The sequence below is a fragment of the Heterodontus francisci genome, chromosome 25, assembly GCF_036365525.1.
Source record: "Heterodontus francisci isolate sHetFra1 chromosome 25, sHetFra1.hap1, whole genome shotgun sequence".
Taxonomy (NCBI): domain Eukaryota; kingdom Metazoa; phylum Chordata; class Chondrichthyes; order Heterodontiformes; family Heterodontidae; genus Heterodontus; species Heterodontus francisci.
Genome location: NC_090395.1, coordinates 74,127,265 through 74,150,504, shown reverse-complemented (window position 1 = coordinate 74,150,504; position 23,240 = coordinate 74,127,265). Strand labels below are relative to the sequence as shown.

At 46.6% G+C, this 23,240-nt stretch overlaps 1 protein-coding gene across 4 annotated transcripts in view; it reads right to left on the bottom strand.

The window, feature by feature from the left end:
• magi3a (membrane associated guanylate kinase, WW and PDZ domain containing 3a) overlaps positions 1-17,964 on the bottom strand; it is a 139,972-nt gene extending 122,008 nt beyond the window's left edge. For 2 of the 4 annotated variants that reach the window (XM_068057511.1, XM_068057509.1), the window contains exon 1: positions 17,536-17,964. In XM_068057511.1, coding sequence (XP_067913612.1) covers positions 17,536-17,806 — 271 coding nt within the window. In that variant the 5' untranslated portion in view covers positions 17,807-17,964. The remainder of the gene's footprint in view (positions 1-17,535) is intronic. The other 2 variants (XM_068057507.1, XM_068057508.1) reach the window with 1 other exon arrangement.
• Between the last annotated feature and the right edge of the window lie 5,276 nt (positions 17,965-23,240).

Genomic DNA, 23,240 nt, shown 5'->3' with positions numbered 1-23,240 from the left:
AGATACCAAGGTTTCATTCAACGTTATCCCCAATGGTTACAGACTGATCATCCATATTTAAAAGGAGCATATTAACTATTAATAAGACCGCTGGTTTCTGCCTTGATAAAAGAAAATGGACAGATCGTAAAACATTAAGTGCGTAATCCAGGCCGACACTCCCAGTGTAATACCAAGGGAGCACTACACTCTTTCGGAGAGCTATTAAACTGAGGCCCCATCTGCTCTCTCAGGTTTGCATAAACCATCCTATAGTACTATTGCAAATGCCTTGGCCAATATTTTCTCACCCAACATTTAAAAAACAGATCAGGTCATAGTCACATTGTTGTATGTGGGAGCATGCTGTGCACAAATTAGCTGCTGCATTTCCTACATTATAACAGTCACTACACTTCAAAAGTACTTCATTGCCTATAAAGCACGCATACGCACAAAACCAAGAATGTATTGTACACACAGAGAGAAGGATCTCAAGGTTGGACAAGGCCACAAAAGAAATGAAAAGCGAGGAGCAGATTGTTAAATCAATTCACTGGAATCATGGCAGTGGAGGAGCTTTTGCAGGAGTACACAGGTTGAGATTCTGAATGAATAATTTATGACAAATTCCCTCTCTGCTGCTTTAAACAATGACTGTAAGCTGCCAGTAATTTTGAGGCATTTATTTTTTTCATTTCCAAAACATTTTATTCACTCTCCTGGCAGAACTCTAATCAGCAAACTAAGAACAATGTCACCCATTCGGCTGATCGGAGGGAAAATATATTAAAATATCCACTCAGCCTTTTCAATAAACCAGTTTGCAAGAAATGTACGGGGTTATAAACTTATAACTTCATTTTGCAGCAAGGCTCATTCAGTGCTGAAAACCTTGTTCATTTTGCTTAGTGCTGGAGTTAAAACAGTCAACATCTGCCACGCAAAGTCAATCACCAGGCAATCCATTAGAGCCATGCACGGCTGCAAACATCTGTCTGAGCACAGCCTCACTCCAATTATTTCACAGCAAAGGAAGAAAGGAGCCCAAAGATAAACCACAGACATCAACTCCCGAAGCATAAAAATACCACCCTGCAAAGGGTCTGTGCAAAATTGTGTAGACCAAACCAAGGGGCCACGACATGACCAGCAATGCCCCCTCTAAGGTGCATACATTCACAGAAACCCTGAAGGTACCACGCAGGCCACGCACAAGTTTTCCAGTTTAGGCAATGAAAGAAGTGCAGTCAGTGCTGTATTGTAGGAAACGCAGCAGTCAATTTGTGCAAAGCAATCTCCCACAAACAGCAATAATGAACAGATCATCTGATATTGAGGGATATATATTGGCCTAAGACAGAGGGGAGATTTCCCTTGCTCTTCGAAATAATGTCATGGGAGTTTTTTTACATCCACCCGAGGGGTCGGACAAGGCCTCTGTTTATCATCTCATCTGAAAGGCAGAACCTCCAACAGTGCAGTGCTCCCACTGGATACATCAGCCTGGATTTTACCCTCAAGTCTCGAATGGGAATTAAAAACGAATGTGCTGTCAACCGAGCTGTGACCTCAGGAAGGCCCATCTAGGCTTCAAACACCTTTTCTAACACTCTCTCCCTCCTGCATCCTCATCACATTAGAAAAAAGAGGCTTCATCTCCTGTATCTGTCCCAGGATCTCAATTCCTTCTCTCCCTCCTGTTCACTTCCTCTTCCAATTCTCGCCCTTTCAAAATCCAGCCTTGGCACCCCATATTCACCACTACGAACACATTAATCTGGTATTCCCCCTTTTCATTCCAACATACTCTCACCCTCAGCCCTTCCCCCAGGTTTCTTGTCCAAAGGTATCCCAATATCACACCAAGGCAAACACCAACAGGAATGGCATTTTAATTGGTTTAAATCCAATTTCTGGACAAGCGACTCATTTAGCATCGCTGCTTGATCATCAGTAATGGAATTACATCATGCTCACATTAAAGTCAGGTTTCATTGTGGCCCAGGACCCGTCACTGGAATGCCAATCTCCAGTCAACTCATGGTTGGTACACTATGAATCCCTTGTACTCCGAGTACTGTGGGCTGCGAAGGGTGGGCATTGAAACCTGGGTGATCTTTACACAGGATCACCTCATTTGGAGTGTAGAGGAGATTTACTAGAATGGTACATGGGATGAGGAGACACTAGAGAAGCTGGGATTGTGCTCCTTTGAACAAAGAAAGTTAACAGAGCTACTTAAAATTATATAGGGTTTTGATAGAGTAAATAAGGATGGTATGTGACTTGGAGGGGAGCTTGCAGGTGGTGTTCCCATGTGTCTGCTGCCCTCGTCATTCTAGGCGGTAGAGGTTGCAGGTTTGGAAGGTGTTGTTGAAGGATGCTTGGTGAGTTGCTGCAGTGCAGCTTGTTAATGGCACACACTGCTGCTACAGTGCACTGGTGGTAGAAGGACTGAATGTTGAATGTGGTGGATGGGATGCCAATCAAGTGGGCTTTGTCCTAGATGGTGTCAATCTTCTTGAGTGTTATTGGAGCAAGTGGAGAGTATTCCATCACATTCCTGACTTGTGCCTTGTAGATGATGGCTTCGGGGGAGTCAGGTGAGTTACTCGCTGCAGAATTCCCAGCCTCTGATCTGCTCTTGCAGCCACAGTATTTATATGGCTGGTCTAGTTAAATTTCTGGTCAATAGTAACCCAGGATGTTGATAGTGGAAGATTCAGTGATGGTATGCCATTGAATGTCAGGGGGAGTTTTTTTTGTAAATTTCACTAATACCTGGAAAATGCAAAATACGGCACCTTCGTAACCAGCAAGCTCAGGAGATATCCATACACATGAAAAGCTCAATTCCATCCTCAGAATTCATTCAGAAATCTACACTAAAGGTATGCTCAGATCACAGGTGGTGCCCTCTTGTACATTTCACTTCATCATTGGCAATTGGCTCCCTACTCAAGCTAATTTTGTGAGCAGAACACTCGCTGTTCCCATGTCAGTGTCAGCTGAGGCTCAGTGGGTAGCACTCTTGCCTGAGTCAGGAGTTTGTTGGCTCAAGCTCCACTGCAGAGACTTCAGCACAAAATCTAGGCCGAAAGTCCCAGTGCAGTACCAAGGGACTGCTGTACTGTAGGAAGTGCAGTCTTTTGGGGGATGAGATGTTAATCTGAGGTCCCATCTGCCCCCATATGTGGAAGTAAAAGATCCCATGGCACTATTTCACTGCACAGTGGCTAGCACTGCAACCTCACAGCTCCAGCAACCCGGGTTTGGTTCTGGGCACTGCCTGTGCGGAGTTTGCAAATTCTCCATGGCCGTGTGGGTTTCCTCCAGGTGCTCTGGTTTCCTCCCACATGCCAAAGACTTACAGGTTGATAGGTAAATTGGCCATTGTAAAAATTGCCCCTAGTCTAGGTAGGTGGTAGGAGAATTGAGGGAAGGTGGGAATGTGCGAGGGAAAATGGGGCTAATGTAGTATAAATGGGTAGTTGATGGTCAGAACGGACTTGGTGAGCTGAAGGGCCTGTTTCGGTGCTGTATCTCTCTATGACTCTAGGAGCAGTGGTGTTCTTCCCCAGCGTCCTGGCCAACAATCATCCCTCAACCAAAAATCGCTAAAGCAGATGCTCTGGGATCTTGCTGTGTGCAAACTGGCTGCCACATTTCCCACATTACAACAGTGACTACACTTCTGAAGAACTTCATTGGTCGTCAAGCAGTTTGGAACATGGTGAGGTCATGAAAGGTGAGATACAAGTTCCTTTCTTTTTCTTCAAATGCATAGATAAAATGCTTTAAAAATTAAACAAGGACCTAGCAAGCACTGGAGAAGCAATCTAAATGATAAACCCTTTGCACCGAGTCCATTTACATTTCCAGAATCACTGGCTTTCTTATTCTTTGCTAACCACCACCTTCAGACAACATGAAAGCACCACACATGGAATCCTGTGAAGCGCAAAGTAAATGCACTTATTTCTTCAACATGTCCTTTACAATTACGAGTCAGGGGGTTGATGCCTGTATAGAAAGCCAAGCCATTTATAGCACAAATTTCCAGAGACTGAAATAGACTTCAGAGCGCACAGTGGGTCACATAAGAGTTCTCTTCAAACCACGATGCTGCATTTTACAAAAGACTTGTATGTTCCCATTCAATAACAAAGTCAGGCAGGCATCATGTACATGTGGAAATCTATCACACTGTAAACTACATCCCTCAGCACAATAAAGATCCAGTTCTACTGAACTGCTGGACACATGCTTGAAAAATCCATCAATTTTCAGCTAAGTGGGGGTAGTATTGTAAGGGCTTCGCTCGATGGACGCCCAACCCCCACACCAATGCTTTGTTTTTTGCTGACACAGAGCAACACCAGGATGCAGATGGCCAATGATTGGAGCGTCACAGCAGCTTCAAACATCACCTGCCAAAACGCCACTAACACTGCGCAGTTCCAAATCATCAGGAATCAGACAGCAGGCCCTGGAGGATGGGGGGAGAGTCACTTCGCAGATGTATTCAGCTTTATTCACGCACGCTGTTCGGGAACTAAACAGATCACACTGCAAAATAAGACGTTTATTCATGAAATTACAGTTTCGGTCATCTACCAAATCAGCACTTGCTTTCTCTGCTCAGAGTGAACAGGTTAACCAAGTAAAATAAACTCAAGTTTTTACAGGGAATATCTGTACCCTGGGCAGTCCTGGGTATAATCCTGGCCATTGATAAATCAGCTCCACTTGACATTCAACGGCATTACCATCGCTGAATCCCCCATTATCAACATCCTAGGGGCTACCATTGACCAGAAACTGAACTGGAGTAGCCATATAAATACCGTGGCTACAAGAGCAGGTCAGAGGCTAGGAATCCTGAGGCGAGTAACTCACCTCCTGACTCCCCAAAGCCTGTCCACCATCTACAAGGCACAAATCAGGAGTGTGATGGAATACTCTCCACTTGCCTGGATGGGTGCAGCTCCAACAACACTCAAGAAGCTCGACACCATCCAGGACAAAGCAGCCCACTTGATTGGCACCCCCTCCACAAGCATTCACTCCCTCCATCACTGATGCATAGTGGCAGCAGTGTGTACCATCTACAAGATGGACTGCAGCAATGCACCAAGGCTCCTTAGACAGCACCTTCCAAACCCGCGACCTCTACCAACTAGAAGGACAAGGGCAGCACATACACGGGAACACCACCACCTGCAAGTTCCTCTCCAAGTCACTCACCATCCTGACTTGGAACTATATCGCCATTCCTTCACTGTCGTTGGGTCAAAATCCTGGAACTCCCTTCCTAACAGCACTGTGGGTGTACCTACCCCACATGGACTGCAGCGGTTCAAGAAGGCAGCTCACCACCACCTTCTCAAGGGCAATTAGGGATGGGCAATAAATGCTGGCCTAGCCAGCAATGCCCACATCCCATGAATGAATTTTTTAAAAAAGCTGATCTCACCAATGCTTAAAAAAAAGACAGGTGCATTTATACAGTGCCTTTCACACCCGTGGGGCATCCCAAAGCATTTTACAGCCAATGAATTACTTCAGTGCAGCACTGAGAGAGAGCTGCACTGTCGGAGGGGCAGCACGGTGTAGTTTTACTCCAAACAGCCAACGAGCAAGCTAGCTATACTTCCTCGATTTTTGAAGCATTGTCCAAGGGCTCAGATAAAGAAAGCATCAGACATCCCCATTTACACTTCTTCAGCACAACCTGTCTTTAGCCAGTAACCCATCAACTCTGACAGGCGGCTCAGAAGCTTCCGTAACCCTGAAGCGCTCACAATCCTGTATACTGGCCAGAGAAGTCATGCATGGCATAAGTCTGTTCTGTACCCATCCTGTGAACAGTCTAACCTACACCAGTGCAGACCAAAGCAATGGATCCCAGCAATAGTTTGAAGCAAACTCTGGCATTCTGGTAATAAAATTAAATTCCCTACCGGGGAATCTGGGAATGTGCATCACTAACCAGCTGACTGCAAAGAAAAAGGCCAATTAACCATAAAATAGCCTTCCAGCTGGAAAATGCTTCAGTGAAGATGTCTGGAAAGGATAACAGATTCACTTTGCTGCTGAGAAGAATTATCCAAGAACACTTCATTAGTAAATATGAAGTTATCAGGATGCTACCCATGATGAGGGACTTCAGTTATGAAGAGACCCCAAAAGTTAGGACTTTTCTTCTTGGAACAGAGGGGGTTAAGGATGTGACCTAACAGAGGTTTGAGATGATGAGATTTTGATAGAGTTGATATCAGAAAAATTATTCTCTCTGACAAGCTGGTCAATAACCAAAGGTCATAGATTTAAAATCATTGGCAAAAGATCTAGAGAGATGAGGTGAGAATTCTTGTTTTCCACTGAGAGTTGTCAGGATCTGGAACGCTCAACTTGAAAAGGTGGTGGAAGCTGATTCCATAAATCATTTTAAAAGAGAGTTGGACAGATACTTGAGGATGTGGAACTTACAGGGTTACGGACAAAAAGAGATGTGGCACTAAGCAAGGATGCTTATGCAAAGAGCCAGCACAGGCACGATAGGCCAAATGGCCTCCTTCTGTGCTGTAAGTTTCAATGTATTAAAACAATTTCTTCCAGGCTTTGTGGTCCTGTAATGAATGTCAGACCATACATCAAATAACCTAGATGGACAGTGAGTGAGCAAACAAGACCAGCTCTCCATCGCTCTCCCCACCTCCAGTCTCCTGTCTGCAAGATTTGGAAATTAATTTAAATCTACCATCTTTCCTAGAAAAATCAAGTTATATCGAGCACTAAAATATTTAATCAGTGCAGATGTTTATATTGCTGAATAATTAATAATTTTCTGAGTGGGCTAATACATCTAGGAGAAACTGATGCACAGGGCAGAGGGATGTAATGAGTTAGAGCTTGCAGCAATAACTTGAATTTATGTAGCACCTTTAACATAGTAACATGTTCCAAGGCACTTCACAAGAGTGTTATCAAACAAAAACTGACAAGAGTCTAAGGAGTAGGTATTAAGGAGGATGACCAAAAGTTTGGTCGAAAAGGTAGGCTTTAAGAAGTGTCGAAAAGGAGAGAGCAGTGGAGAGTTTTAGGGAAAAATTCCAGAACTAGGCAGCCGAAGGCATGGCTGCCATTGGTGCAGCTAAGGGAGTGGGGAATGGACAAGAGGCCAGAGTTGGAGGAACAATCAATAAATCAATGAGTATAAGCCAACTGCAAGGAACTGGCCCGGCCAGGGATTCATAAATGTAGTAGAAAAGGGACAGGCTCTCACCCCAAAACATCAACACAAACCATTTTGGGGCAGCTGACAAACACCCAAACTTGAATAATCAGATGGGTACCATTTGCAAGATGCACCCTAGCAGAAACCTCCTTTCCTTATAAACCCAAAAGAACACAAACTAGCTGATGTCAGTAACAATGCTGTTACACAAGAACAAGCCACTTGGACCGATTGTTTTATGCTGATGTTCAAACACGAGCCTCCTCCCACAATCTGTAACCTCATGGCCCGGCATATCCCCCACTCTACCATTACAATCAAGCTGGGGGATCAACCCTGGTTCAATGAAGAGTGCAGCAGCACATGCCAGGAGTAGCACAGGCATACCTCAAAATGAGGCGTCAACCTGGTGAAGTTACAACCCAGGACGACTCGCGTGCCAAACAGCGGAATCAGCATGCGATAGACAGAGCAAAGTGATCGCAAAACCAACGGATCAGATCTAAGCTCTGCAGTCCTGCCACATCCAGTCGTGAATGGTGGTGGACAATTAATCAACTAACTGGAGGAGGTGGCTCCACAAACATCCCCATCTTCAATGATGGGGAAGTCCAGCACATCAGCACAAAAATAAGGCTGAAGCATTTGCAACAATCTTCAGCAAGAATTGTCAAGTGGATGATCCATCTCAGCCTCCACCTGAAGTTCCCAACATCACAGATGCCAGTCTTCAGTCAATTTGATTCACTTCGCGTGATATCAAGGAACGGCTGAAGGCACTGAATACTGCAAAGACTAAGGGCCTTGACAACATTCTGGCAATAGTATTAAAGACCTGTGCTCTATAACTTACTGCATCCCTAGCTAAGCTGTTCCAGTACTGGCATCTACCCGGCAATGTGGAACATTGCCCAGGTATGTCCTGTACACAAAAAGGACAAGCCCAACCCAGCCAATTACAGCCCTATCAGTCCACTCTCAATCATCAGCAAAGTGCTGGAAGGCATCATTGAGTGTTATCAAGCAGTACTTGCTCAGCAACAACCTTCTCTCTGACGCTCAGTTTGGGTTCCGCCAAGGCCACTCAACTCCTGACCTCATTACAGCCTTGGTCCAAACATGGACAAAAGAGCTGAACTCAAGGTGAGGTGAGAATGACTGCCCTTGACATCAAGGCAGCATATGACCGAGTACGACATCAAGGAGCCCATGCAAAACTGGAGTCAATGGGAATCATGGGAAAACTCTCCACTGGTTGGAGTCATACCTAGCACAAAGGAAGATGGTTGTGGTTGTTGGAGGTCAATCATCTCAGCTCCAGGACATCACTGCAGGAGTTCCTCAGGGTAGTGTCCTATGCCCAACCTTCTTCAGCTGCTTCATCAATGACCTTTTTTCAATCATAAGGTCAGAACAGGGGATGTTCGCTGATGATTGCACAATGTTCAGCACCATTTGCGACTCATCAGCTGCTGAAGCAGTCCTGTAGAAATGCAGCAAGACCTGGACAATATCCAAGCTTGGGCTGATAAGTGGCAAGTAACATTTACCCCACACAAGTGCCAGGCAATGACTATCTTAAACAAGAGAGAGAATCTAACCCTCTCCCCTCAATGCTCAATGGCATTACGATTGCCAAATCCTGGGGGGTTACCATTGACCAGAAACCAAACTGCACCAGCCACATAAATATCATGGCTACAAGAGCAGGTCAGACACTAGGAATCCTGCAGCAAGTAACTCACTTCCTGACTCCCCAAAGCCTGTCCACCATCTACAAGGCACAAGTCAGGAGTGTGATGGAATACTCTGCCTGATTGGGTGCAGCTCCAACAACACTCAAGAAGTTCAACACCATCCAGGACAAAACAGCCCTCTGGATTGACACCCCATCCACAAACATTCACTCCCTCCACCACCAGCGCACAGTGGCAGCTGTGTGTACCATCTACAACATGCACTGCAGCAAAGCACCAAGACTCCTTCGACAGCACCTTCCAAATCCGCGACCTCTGCCACCTAGAAGGACAAAGGCAGCAGATGCATGGGAACACCAGCACCTGCAAGTTCCCCTCCAAGCCACACACCATCCTGACTTGGAACTATATCGCCGTTCCTTCAGTCGCTGGGTCAAAATCCTGGAACTCCCTTAACAGCATTGTTGGTATACCTACACCCCAAGGACTTCAGCAGTTCAAGAAGACAGCTCACCACCACCTTCTCAAGGGAAATTAGGGATGGGCAATAAATGCTGTCCTAGTCAGCCATGCCCACATCCCATGAACGAATAAAAAAAAAAATTACCTTTTCCACACCCACCCCCCCCTTCATATTCCCTTGCTCCCTCGTGTATGCATCAAACCTCTCCTCAAATGCACTGTTCCCCTCTGAATCAGCCACTTAAGATGGCAGCGAGTTCCAAATTCTCACCATTTTCTAAAGAAATGTCTCCTAAACATTACTGCTCTGTCAGTCAGTGACAGTCTTACATTTATGGCCCTTGTTCTGCACTCACCCACAAGGGGAAACAATTTCTCTACATCCACCCCATCTTCATCTTAAAGACCTCTATCAGGTCTCCTCTTAGTTTCCTCTTTTCTGGAGAAAATAAAGAGCACCAGTCTACACAATCTTCCAGGAGCTTCATTATATCCACATTTGTTGATTATATTTTTGTTCTAAATAATACTTTGCAGAATGGGAGTGCCCCCACTCCCCCTCCACCCAGTTACAAACTGCTGCTCACCCTGCACCTTAGTGAAACTGGCTTGGCTGCCATTCATAGATCTGACTATTGTGCAGTTAATGTGACTAATTGCTACCTATACTCGCATTACAAGCCCACAGAATTTCTGTACATTCAAAATAGTCAGCCTACAAGAATGAAATATTGCCCACCAGCTCCTGATTTGTAAACAATTTACTGATCCTCTCCTGGAATAATTTTGTTTAGAAACGGCACCTATTAGAATATCGCCTACTCCTCTCTAGAAGGTGCAAACAATATGCTGAGGTACAGTTGCGCTGTTCCACCTTTTGCTGCTTTACCACGTATGCGCTAAGAGAGCAAATGACAACAGGCTATTCAATAGTGCGGATATCAATGACTAAATGTCAGCATTGAGGTCAACTATAATTCCTCATTACTGCCCTCCCTCAGATCCAGTAACTCAAGAAACAAAGAATTGTGTTTAAATATTGCCTTTTACATTCTCTGGATGTCCCAAAGAGATTAACAGCCAATGATGTACTTTGAGGTGCTGCCAGTCATCATTCAGTCAAATGCCGCAGCCAATTCACACATAGGAAGATCCCACAGGAAGCAAGAGACAACTAGTTAATCTGTTTTGCTAATTGAACTACTGGCTAAAACATGGATGGCTGGTCACATCAGGTGGAAGTTCTGTACACTGTGCAAACAAGAGTCACAAGCAAACTAATAGAGGTGAGGAAGAAAAAACATTCATAGCAGCTCTTGTGCAGACAGTAAAAGCTGTTCCATTCACTTGTCAGCCTTCGCTCAGTGGGTATCACTCTCACCGCTGAGTCAGAAGGTTGTGTGTTCAAGTTGTAGTCCAGAGACACGAGCACAAAATATAGGCTGACATTCCAACGCACTACTGGGGGAGTGCTGCACTGTCGGAGGTGCCATCTTTCAGATGAGACATAACTGAGGCACCATCTGCCCTGTCAGGTGGGCATAAAAGATCCCATTGCCACCATTTCGAACAAGAGCAAGGGGAGTGAATTCCAATGTATCCTGACCAATATGTACCCCTCAAATCAACATCACTAAACAGGATTAACTGATCATTACCTCACCGCTGCTTGTGGGGTCTTGCTGTGTGTAAATTGACTGCTGTGTTTCCTCATTACAACACTGACTACACTTCAAAAGTACTTCACTGGCTGTAAAGCACTTTGGGATGTCTGGAGATCATGAAAGACGCTACAGAAATGCAAGTCTTTTTCTAATGGACTGCAGGTGTTGGTAGCTTAATCGACCGGTCCATGTTGGTCGGAACTTTCCCACCATCCTCCTCCTCACTTACTTCTGTGGTGAAACTGATAAGGGGGAAAAAAACACACAAAAGGATTAATGTGTATCCATTTCAGAATGTGTCCCTTTATCACATCCCTGGATCAAGGAAGCACTTGGCTTCCGACCAATGTGATCAATCGTCACTTTGCCAGACAGAGAATTCCACCTGCAAACCTGGCTGCTCAAGACAACACAGCCCGTTCTGACACACGCCATGTGCAAAAATGTGTGTCAGTTAACCAGAAGACACTAACTACAGAAGGGAAAAATCCACTACAAACACTGCTCAGGAACCAAGAATGGCCATTATCTCAGGAGAATTTCAATTTTGTACATCAACTGTAGGACTGACAAACTCTGCAGTCAGAATGTCATTACCATATCTTGACTAATATTAATCCATCTCCCTCACACAGTCAGCCTCAGTAATTCCTCCCAGCCAGTACCCTGTTACTGAATGCATCTCTATTATTGCTAAGCCCATCACATATCAGCGCTCCGAACCAGGATTATCTTAGATTACGTATTATATAACTTGCATGCAGCATTTCCTGCACACTCAGGCAACAACCTGCATTTATTTCGCAAATTTAAAGTAGCAAAACATCCCAAGGTGCTTCACTGGAGTGTAATCAGACATCAAGCTACCTATGGAGATTAAAAGCTTGGTCAAAGAGGGGTTGCAAGGAGTGTCTTAAAAGGAGGAGAGAGGGGTAAAGAGATTTAGGGAACAAATTCCAGAGTTTAGGGTTGCAGCCGCTGAAGGCACAGCCGCCAACAATGGGGCGAGAAAATCACAGATGCTCAAAGGCCAGAATTGAAGAAGCACAGAGATCTCAGGGGTTTGTAGGACTAGAAGCAGTTATTCGGATACTCTAAAGTGAGTTAGAGAATCTGCCTTAATCCAAGAGTGAGCCAGTCCAACCACTTTTCTTTAGTGAGGAACTGAGCAGATATCAGATGCTGTAATTACACTGTGGAGGTCACCGAGGTGGGGACAAGAGGGAAATGAACTTCAGTGTGCAAGACACAGGAGGGATTGCAACAGAGAAATATTAGAGGTGATGCGTCCAAGTATGAAGGAAAGAACCAACAGAGGTTAAAGTTAGCTTTCTTATAGGATGTATTGTAGCATAAATACTTGAGAAACGACGAGACAGCTGGACACAATACAAATCCAAGGGGCTGGGCAGCTTGGATCAGAGCCAAATCCAAAACATTCCTTAGATTATACAGGCACTGCCTAACCATCAGTGCCACATTCAGCACCCAGCCCCTCTCCCAAGCCCCAGCCCAGTAACTTCCAAAGATACATTAAAAAAAGGGCATTAAAAAGTCAAGCTCATCACAGCTCACCACTCTATACAGTTCCTAATACAATCTCGATAGCCCCCACCATAACAACTCGTGTGGTGGGTGGTAAAGGCCAGCTACCCAACCCGAACCCGACGGGACCCAACGACGTGTGTGGTGTTCGGGTTGGGTCGCACTTCCGGGTCCAGCATTCGGGCTCGGGTCGGGTCGAGCCAGGTCGGACACGCTCTATCACCACCTCCGGTAAGTGGCTCCAATCTTAATATACTTTTTGGACTTGAAAGGTTGTTTTGTTAGTTATTCTAAGCTTGTGCAGATAAGCAACAAAGTGAAAAACAAAAGGTCAGTTAACTGATGGTCGGGTCGAGCGCGGGAAAAAATGAAAAGACTCAGGCCACGTTTCATTTGCAGACCCGAGCCGGCCTTTAGTGGGTGGGATTCTGTGGGCAACTTCAGGGCCTCAGTCTGTAGCATCTCAATCAGAGTTAGTTTGTGTTTCTGATGGTTCCATGGAGTTAGAAAGAAAAAGATTTGGATTTATTCAGCATCCTTCATGACCACAGGACATCCCAAAGTGTTTCACAGCTTGTAGTACCTTTTGAAATAGTCAATAGAAAAAGGTCTCAAACATTAAGATGATGGCCAGATAATCAATTTATTTTGCTCTGCTGTACCTGTCCTGGGAGTGTTTGATGGGGACAGTGTAGAGGGAGCTTTACTCTGTATCTAACCCCGTGCTGTACCTGTCCTGGGAGTGTTTGATGGGACAGTGTAGAGGGAGCTTTACTCTGTATCTAACCCCTGTACTGTACCTGTCCTGGGAGTGTTTGATGGGGACAGTGTAGATGGAGCTTTACTCTGTATCTAACCTGTGCTGTACCTGTCCTGGGAGTGTTTGATGGGGACAGTGTAGATGGAGCTTTACTCTGTATCTAACCCCTGTACTGTACCTGTCCTGGGAGTGTTTGATGGGGACAGTGTAGATGGAGCTTTACTCTGTATCTAACCTGTGCTGTACCTGTCCTGGGAGTGTTTGATGGGAACAGTGTAGATGGAGCTTTACTCTGTATCTAACCTGTGCTGTACCTGTCCTGGGAGTGTTTGATGGGAACAGTGTAGATGGAGCTTTACTCTGTATCTAACCTGTGCTGTACCTGTCCTGGGAGTGTTTGACAGAACTGGGAAAGTATCTCATTCTTACACCGCTGACATCCCTCAACTTGAGCACAAAAATCAACCTATTAAAAAAAACATTTCTTAAAACAGTTGACTGACTCACATTTCACAGCATGTGAGGCACGCTGGAGACAAGGTTTCCAAAAACGGAGCGATGCCTCACCAAGACAGACAGGTGCGGACACCGAATTACTGGGCATCTTCCTGGGGAGGAATCTATCTAATGTAGAATGCAGTCTAAGAAACCTTTAACACCAGGTATCTGGTAGAAGTGTCATTAAACACTGCAGTGAGTGCTGCTGCTGAATATTGTACAAGTACCCAATGTCCCAAAGACATTTGCTTTTTAAAGAGTTTAAAACAAATAGCAAGTGTAAATCACCAATTCCCATCAAGTTACTTTACTCCTGTTTTAGGGAGTGGGAAGGAAGAGGGAAAATATCAACACTCAGCGAAAGTGTCTCCAAATCACAAAGTGGGAGACTAATTCAGCTAATTTTACTATCCCCCAAGGGCTGTAGCTAAACTTTCATATTTGGCTCTCCCAACTCCTCCTCCAAAATCAGGGAACGCTCGGGGAGTTTGAGGGAGGAGGAAAAAAAAACCCAGCACAAACCAGATCAGGTCAGGGTCATGCCCCACATCTGTTAGTAAGGTGTTCATCAGTCTACTTTCCGTTAACAAAGACAGAAAATAAATAGTAGAAAAAGTTCTGATGAAATTTAACAGCACAAAAACAGGCAGGGGCAGGAAGAAGAGAGTGGGGGGTGGGGGAAGGGTGGGAAGAGGTAGAGAAAGGAAAGAGTGGCAAAAATGCTAACACTGAGCCACAGACAACACCCCTGCAAACAATTCACATCGCCACAGTACACAGACAGTAGAAATATAATTATTTTTAAAATAGCTCGGGTTCTGAGGGACTACTTATATTCTGAATATTTAACATCAAATGAGTCTCAGTAGCACACAATGAGTATCCTGCTGGGTTAGTTAGAGATTGCAAAACTGATACAGGCGTCGATAAACTCAATCCTAGGAGGTGGCCTGTGACGGAGGAGGGATAGGAACCTACAATGGTAATGGAGTTGTTGACCAATCACAGTGATCAATCTCTATCAATGAGTCTATAAGAGAGCCAGATATGAGGTGAGGAAAACGTCCAGTGGTGGAGCGCTTTGGGAAACGTAGGCCCAAACTCACCTGTTCCTGCCAAACATGCTCCACTCACGACACATCATGTCTCAAATTACTCACCTACTGGATCCCAAAATATTTACTGAAAGAAATCTCTTGAATTTGCATTGAATGAGTCAATATGAACTGCTCCCAGCACCTCCCCAGGGAAGGTCATTCCATGGAATGACCACTCACACACTGAATTATTGTTTCCGCAGATGAGATTTGAATTTACTCCCACTTTGAGCACAGGCCATGATCTCTGGTTCCACTGTTCTAGCCTAGGTAAAACAGCTCGTCATGGTCAACATTATCCAGTACCTTTAGAATCAGAAAAGCAGCAATCATACTACCTTTCAACCTTCTCTTCTCCAGCAAGAACATGACCAATTTACATAAACGCTCTTAAATCTAGTCTAATTTTCTCACCGAGGCAGTGAATTTCACTAACCTGCTGGGTACTGCTGACAGACTCAGCACCTACAGCTCTGCATCTGGCTCTCAATATCTCAACAGATAGGTAATAAACTGATACCCATCATTTGCTCGATGAACACCAATACCATCAAATCCAACATCCATCGCCACACAGTTAGCTACAGTGGTCTTTGGATAGAAGATGCTTCTTCTCAGTGACCGCTGCTCTCTCCCCCGTCCATTCACATCCCATTGGGAGAGGAGGAAAGCGGGGCAGGGCACTACCAGCTTGACCATGTCCTCAGTGTGAGCGCAGGAGACAAAGCAGGGCTCACCTTTCCAGAGACAACACAAAGAAAACTGGGAAGAATCCCTTCAAAGCAGAGGGCAGGAGAGCCAAAGGGCTGGCAGACAGGATGGTTTATTTCAAAGAGCTGCACGAGCCCTGGGGGAGATAGTTCAAAGACTAGAAAGATTTCTGGCATCACTTATTACACACAGAAAATCAGATTCTTTCTGAAGCTAAATCCATAAAAATGGCTCACATTGCATTGGCTGGAGGTCATTGGGTTCTTAACGGGAAGAATCGATTTCCACTGAAGTGAATATTTATCCCATCATAACAAATTTAGCTGATCTTACAAATAATTAAAATACAACTTCAACTAAAAACGTAAACATTAAATACAAGAAACTGCTTTGTAATGGCTAAGTTGTAATACAATTTCATTTCTCAGTTCTGCCAGCTTTAATCATAATGCTTTGGAGAATATATTCTTTTTTTCTGGGGGGGGGGGGGGGGGCTTTTTTTTTTTAAGTAGTGCTTTTCTCCTATTACCCTCTTATAGTCTTCCTGCAGAAATGTACTTGACCCTGCACCCGGCAGCTCGCCACAGCAGACTGGCCGAGACAAGGCACTCTGAATTAAGTCACTCCCACAAACCCAGGACCATGTGTCACACCCAAAACCATCCCATTCGTAAACAGAACCTGCCGCAGAGCAAAGAATATACATAATGCATCAAACAACAGAAGGTTTAAGCACTTAATCAGTGATCATTAGCCAATCCCTCTAACCATGGTTATTGATCAGTGTCTTTTCCCATGTTATCACTCTTAATCCCTGGTCTCTTCATCCCCTCCCCCAGCTTGTAGCCCTAACCGTCTCTTTTCCCCATTCTCTCCTGTGTCTTTCCTGATGTCAGTGTCCCTCCCATCCCTTTTATATCCCTCTCTCCCAGTCTCTCCCCCATTTATAGCTTCCAACCCCCCAGTATCTCTTCCATCCCCACTTCTTACATCACAATCTCTAAGGTTTCCCCTTTCTTCCCCATCCCACTCAGCCTTCAGTCTCCCATCACCCTCTTCCTCACTCTTATGCAGTCCCACTTTTCCTTCCATGCTTTCCTTTACTTCCCACACACTTTGCCTCAATATCATTCCTTCCAGTTCACCTTGTCTCCATCCAGATTTCATTCCGTGGTCACGTCCCTCACACTTGCCCCCCAACCTCGCCCCCGATCTCCCTTCATCTCCCTTCCCACCCCTAGCCCCTCCATCCTCCTCCTCCACCACACCCCCTCTCTCAGACTCTGACCCCCTCCCATTGGCCACCCACACAACCACCCTCCCCTTCTCACTTGCACCCTCCTCACTCCCCACAAGCCCCTCACCTCCTCCTTTACTGACCCACTTGGTCTCCTCCTAATGCCCTGCGACCATCACCTCATCCCCTCCCCTCCACCATCCCTTCACCCATCACGATCCCCACAATCTCCTCCACAGATCACCCTCACTCCCTCTCCTCACCTACCTCCTCTCCATCCAAACCACCACCCCTCCTCCCTAACCCCTTCCCCCTCCCCCTATAGCCTCCTCCCTCAAACCCCCCTCCTATCCTCAACCCCCTACCCCTCCCTCAAACCCTCCTCAACCCCTCCTCCTCAACCCCCTACCCCTCCCTCCCCCTCAAACCCTCCTCCTATCCTCCTCAACCCCCTACCCCTCCCTCCCCTACCTCTCCCTCAAACCCTCCTCCACCCCCTACCCCTCCCTCCCCTACCCCTCCCTCAAACCCTCCTCAACCCCTCCTCCTCAACCCCCTACCCCTCCCTCCCCTACCTCTCCCTCAAACCCTCCTCCTATCCTCCTCAACCCCCTCTCCCTCCCTCCCCTATCTTCCACTCACCTGGCCGCACAGTCCGCACTCGGACGGGCTGCGGGAAGTGCCTGATGACGGCCCGGACATCGCGGCGGGTCAGGCCGCTGACCGGGGTGCCGTTGACCTCGAGCAGGATGTCGCCGGGACTGGGGCCGAGCTCGGAGCCGCTGAGTGGGGCTCCCAAGACCGGGAACTGCCCGAACTCGGCCCCACCGCCTAGCGACAGCGCCTCCCCGGACACGGCTGCCTCCTGAGCCCGGCTCAGCCAGTGCCGCCGCCGGCGCAGCGACTTGGACATGGCGGGGCCTCAGGGCCGAGTTACCGGCACTGCATCCCCGCGGGCCCCGGCCTCCCGGGCCCAGTCCCCGCTCTCTCGCTTCACGCTCCCCGTCCTTCTGTCAGTTACTGCGGGGCCCGAGCGCCGCTCCTGCGTGATGATGTCATCGCGGCAGCACGTAGCGGCTGACGTTTGATTTGGACTCGGAGGCGGAGTTCCAGTCCCCGCCCTCCCTATACTTGCCCCGCCCCTTTTGCAGTAGCTCCGCCTCCTTCTAGTATCCCCGCCCCCGGCTGAAGAGAGCTGGTGGGCAGCTCGGTGCCCCGCTGACCAGGGAGGTGGGTCAGTGCCCCGCTGACCAGGGCAGAGGGCGGTGGGTCAGTGACCACTGACCAGGCCGGTGGGTCAGTGCCCCGCTGACCAGGCCAGAGGGCGGTGGGTCAGTGACCACTGACCAGGCCAGAGGGCAGTGGGTCAGTGACCACTGACCAGGCCGGTGGGTCAGTGCCCCGCTGACCAGGGCAGAGGGCGGTGGGTCAGTGACCACTGACCAGGGCGGAGGGTTGGTGCCCCGCTGACCAGGGCAGAGGGTCAGTGCCCCACTGACTGGAAGAGGGCAAGTGAGATGAAGGAAGGTGGGAGGAGGGTTCTGTGCAGCATCAACAATGAAATAGGCCAATGATCAAATGGCCTATTTCTATGCTGTAAATTCAATGAAATGTAATGAATCTACACAATTGGCAACCCTATATTCAGCAGGACAAATCCAATCCGGTCAATTCCGGCCCCATCAGTCTACTCTCAATCATCAGCAAAGTGATGGAAGGTGTCATCGACAATACCATAAAGCGGCACTTGCTTAATGATGCTCAGTTTGGGTTCTGCCAGTTTGGGCCACTCAGCTCCAGACCTCAATACAGTCTTGGTCCAAACATGGACTTGAGGTGAGGTGAGAGTGACTGCCCTTGACATCAAGGCAGCATTTGACCAAGTGTGGCATCAAGGAGCCCTAGCAAAATTGAAGCCAATGGGAATCAGGGGGAAAACTGTCCACCGCAAAGGAAGATGGTTGTGGTTGTTGGAGGCCAATCTGAAGCAGTCCGTATCCAGATGCAGCAAGGCCTGGACAACATCCAGGCTTGGGCTGATAATTGGCAAGTAACATTCGCGCCACACAAATGTCGGGCAATGATCATATCAAATGAGAGAATCTCCCCTTGATGTTCAATGGCATTACCATCACTGAATCCCCCTCTATCAACATCCTGCCGTTTACCATTGACCAGAAACTGAACTGGACAAGCCACATAAATGCTGTGCCTACAAAAGCAGGTCGGACGCTGGGAATTCTGCGCTAAGTAACTCACTTCCTGTCTCCCCAAAGCCTGTCCATCATCTACAAGGCACAAGTCAGGAGTGTGATGGAATACTCTCCACTTGTATGGATGAATGCAGCTCCAACAACACTCAGGAAGCTCGACACCATCAGGACAAAGCAGCCCGCTTGATCAGCATCCCATCCACCACCATCAACATTTACTCCCTCCACCACTGACACACAGTGGCAGCAGTGTGAACCATCTACAAGATGCACTGCAGCAACTCACCAAGGCTCCTTCGACAGAACCTTCCAAACCCGCGAACTCGACCAACTAGAAGGACAAGGGCAGCAGATGCATGTAAGTTTCCCTCCAAGTCACACACCATCCTGACTTGGAAATATATCACCATTCCTTCACTGTCACTGAGTCAAAATCCAGGAATTTCATTCCTAATAGCACTCTGGGTGTACCTACACCACATGAACTGCAGTGGTTCAAGGATGTGGCTCACCACCCCCTTCTCAAGGGCAATTAGGATGGGCAATAAATGCTGGCCTTGCCAGTGATGCTCACATCCCAACAAATATCTAAAAAATGCCATCTAGACTCTATGTTCTGGAATTTCCTCCTTAAACCCATTCTCTGTCTCTCACTCCTCCTTTAAGATGCTCCTTAAAACCTACCTCTTTGACCAAGCTTTGGCATTGGTCCTAATATCTCTTTATGAGTCTCATTGTCAAATTATCTCTGAAGTGGGAGCGCTTTCTTGAAGCCACCCGCACTCAAAAAAGGTATTGAAAATGCAAGTTGTTCTGCAGTTGGTCTATAAGGCTTACCGTTCTTCTGTAAGGTTTAGAATCTTGAATAGTAAGTCTGGGAGATAAATGGATGAGTTAAGGCACCGTAAATGAAGGCAGACCCGCTGACGGCATGGGAAAGATGTAGACAGGACTAGCAGAAGCATGCACCTCATTACACCTGTTTTCATCTGGTATTTTTAGATGCTGCAAAGATGTCAGGAGCCATAGCTCCTGAGGGCTTCTCAGATTGTGCAGGAGTCACCCTGCTACTTAACGTTATTGATGTGAGTGTGGAGTGCCTTAAAATGACAGCAGGGAAGCACTGAATGGGAAGATCTAATGATGATGGTGACAAGCAAGTGTAGCATTCAGAGAGAAGAATATATTCCAATTCATGTAAGTAGTGGCATAACAGTACTGTAACCCAATTTCAGATTGATCTTGCCTCAATTTATGCATATCTTTCAGGTAGAACTAAGCATTAGATTTGGGTTAATCAGAAGTTTTCCATTCCATTCTATGGAACTCCAAGGTTTTAATGGTTGCCACAAATTACAGTTCTGTAGTAGGTGCTGCCTCAGGCTCAGTATCATTGATCATTCTCGCAAGTGGACTTCGTGTCCTCTACAATCGGGAGTACACCCTTGATACCCAATATCTAGTTAAATGATGGATAAACCGGGATCTCAACATAAACCCCTGGTTACATGTATCGGCTACAATTATCTCATACAGGCCACCATGGTACCCATTTCACATGCATAAGTTCACCCTGTCATTGAACAAAGAACAAAGAAAATTACAGCACAGGAACAAGCCCTTCGGCCCTCCAAGCCTGCGCCGATCCAGATCCTCTATCTAAACCTGTCGCCTATTTTCTAAGGGTCTGTATCTCTTTGCTTCCTGCCCATTCATGTATCTGTCTAGATACATCTTAAAAGACACTATCGTGCCCGCATCTACCACCTCCGCTGGCAACGCGTTCCAGGCACCCACCACCCTCTGCGTAAAGAACTTTCCATGCATATCCCCCCTAAACTTTTCCCCTCTCACTTTGAACACGTGACCCCTAGTAATTGAATCCCCCACTCTGGGAAAAAGCTTCTTGCTATCCACCCTGTCTATACCTCTCATGATTTTGTACACCTCAATCAGGTCCCCCCTCAACCTTTGTCTTTCTAATGAAAATAATCCTAATCTACTCAACCTCTCTTCATAGCTAGCGTCCTCCATACCAGGCAACATCCTGGTGAACCTCCTCTGCACCCTCTCCAAAGCATCCACATCCTTTTGGTAATGTGGCGACCAGAACTGCACGCAGTATTCCAAATGTGGCCGAACCAAAGTCTTATACAACTGTAACATGACCTGCCAACCCTTGTACTCAATACCCCGTCCGATGAAGGAAAGCATGCCGTATGCCTTCTTGACCACTGTATTGACCTGCGTTGCCACCTTCAGGGAACAATGGACCTGAACCCCCAAATCTCTCTGTACATCAATTTTCCCCAGGACTTTTCCATTTACTGTATAGTTCACTCTCGAATTGGATCTTCCAAAAAGCATCACCTCGCATTTGCCCTGATTGAACTCCATCTGCCATTTCTCTGCCCAACTCTCCAATCTATCTATATTCTGCTGTATTCTCTGACAGTCCCCTTCACTATCTGCTACTCCACCAATCTTAGTGTCGTCTGCAAACTTGCTAATCAGACCACCTATACTTTCCTCCAAATCATTAATGTATATCACAAACAACAGTGGTCCCAGCACGGATCCCTGTGGAACACCACTGGTCACACGTCTCCATTTTGAGAAACTCCCTTCTACTGCTACTCTCTGTCTCCTGTTGCCCAGCCAGTTCTTTATCCATCTAGCTAGTACACCTTGGACCCCATGCGACTTCACTTTCTCCATCAACCTACCATGGGGAACCTTATCAAACGCCTTACTGAAGTCCATGTATATGACATCTACAGCCCTTCCCTCATCAGTCAACTTTGTCACTTCCTCAAAGAATTCTATTAAGTTGGTAAGACATGACCTTCCCTGCACAAAACCATGTTGCCTATCACTGATCAGCCCATTTTCTTCCAAATGGGAATAGATCCTATCCCTCAGTATCTTCTCCAGCAGCTTCCCTACCACTGACGTCAGGCTCACCGGTCTATAATTACCTGGATTATAATTGTGGAGCTTCTATGTGTCCTGAATGATTCACATACTCATTCTAGGAAGCAAGATGGTAACAATTATACTCAATTCACCCTTAACTTGAGGGATTATTCACTGAGCTACCAATCAGTTAAAGACACCATAGCTATGCAGGGAGGCTTAAATAGTTGGGCATGTACACTTTAGTGAGGTGTAAACTTGGGGGACGATTTGATTCAGTTCAGTAAAGTAACATAGGGACTAAATCATGCAAATGCTGAAAATTATTTTAATGAAATATGTTGGGCTGAACGAGGAATCATGCGTACGACTAGAGAGTAAAATGAAGCAGAAAAAGGGGAGGCGGAGGCGTAGTGGTATTGTCACTGGACTAGTAACCCAGAGACCCAGGGTATTGCTCTGGGGACATGGGTTCAAATCCCACCACAGCAGAAGGTGGAATTTGAATTCAATTGATAAATCTGAAATTAAAAAGATAGTCTAATGATGACCATGAAACCATTGTCGATTGTTGTAAAAACCCATCTGGTTCACTAATGTCCTTTAGGGAAGGAAATCTGCTGTCCTTATCTGGTCTGGCCTACATGTGATTCCAGACCCACAGCAATGTAGTTGATTCTTCCGTGCCCTCTGAAATGGCCGAGCAAGCCACTCAGTTGTATCTAACCGCTACGAAGTCAATAAAAAGGAATGAAACTGGACAGACCACCCGGCATCGACCTAGGCACCGGAAACGACAATGGCAAACCCAGCCCTGTCGACCCTGCAAAGTCCTCCTTACTAACATTTGGGGCCTTGAGCCACAGTTGGGAGAGCTGTCCCACAGACTAGTCAAGCAACAGCCTGACATCGTCATACTCACGGAATCATATCTGACAGACAATGTCCCAGACACTGCCATCACCCTCCCCGGGTATGTCCTGTCCCACCGCAGGACAGACCCACCAGAGGTGGTGGCACAGTGGTCTACAGTAGGGAGGGAGTTGCCCTGGGAGTCCTCAACATCGACTCTAGACCACATGAAGTCTCATGGCATCAGATCAAACAGGGACAAGGAAACCTCCTGCTGATTACCACCTACCACCCTCCCTCAGCTGATGAGTCAGTACTCCTCTATGTTAAACAGCACTTGGAGGAAGCACTGAGGGTGGCAAGGGC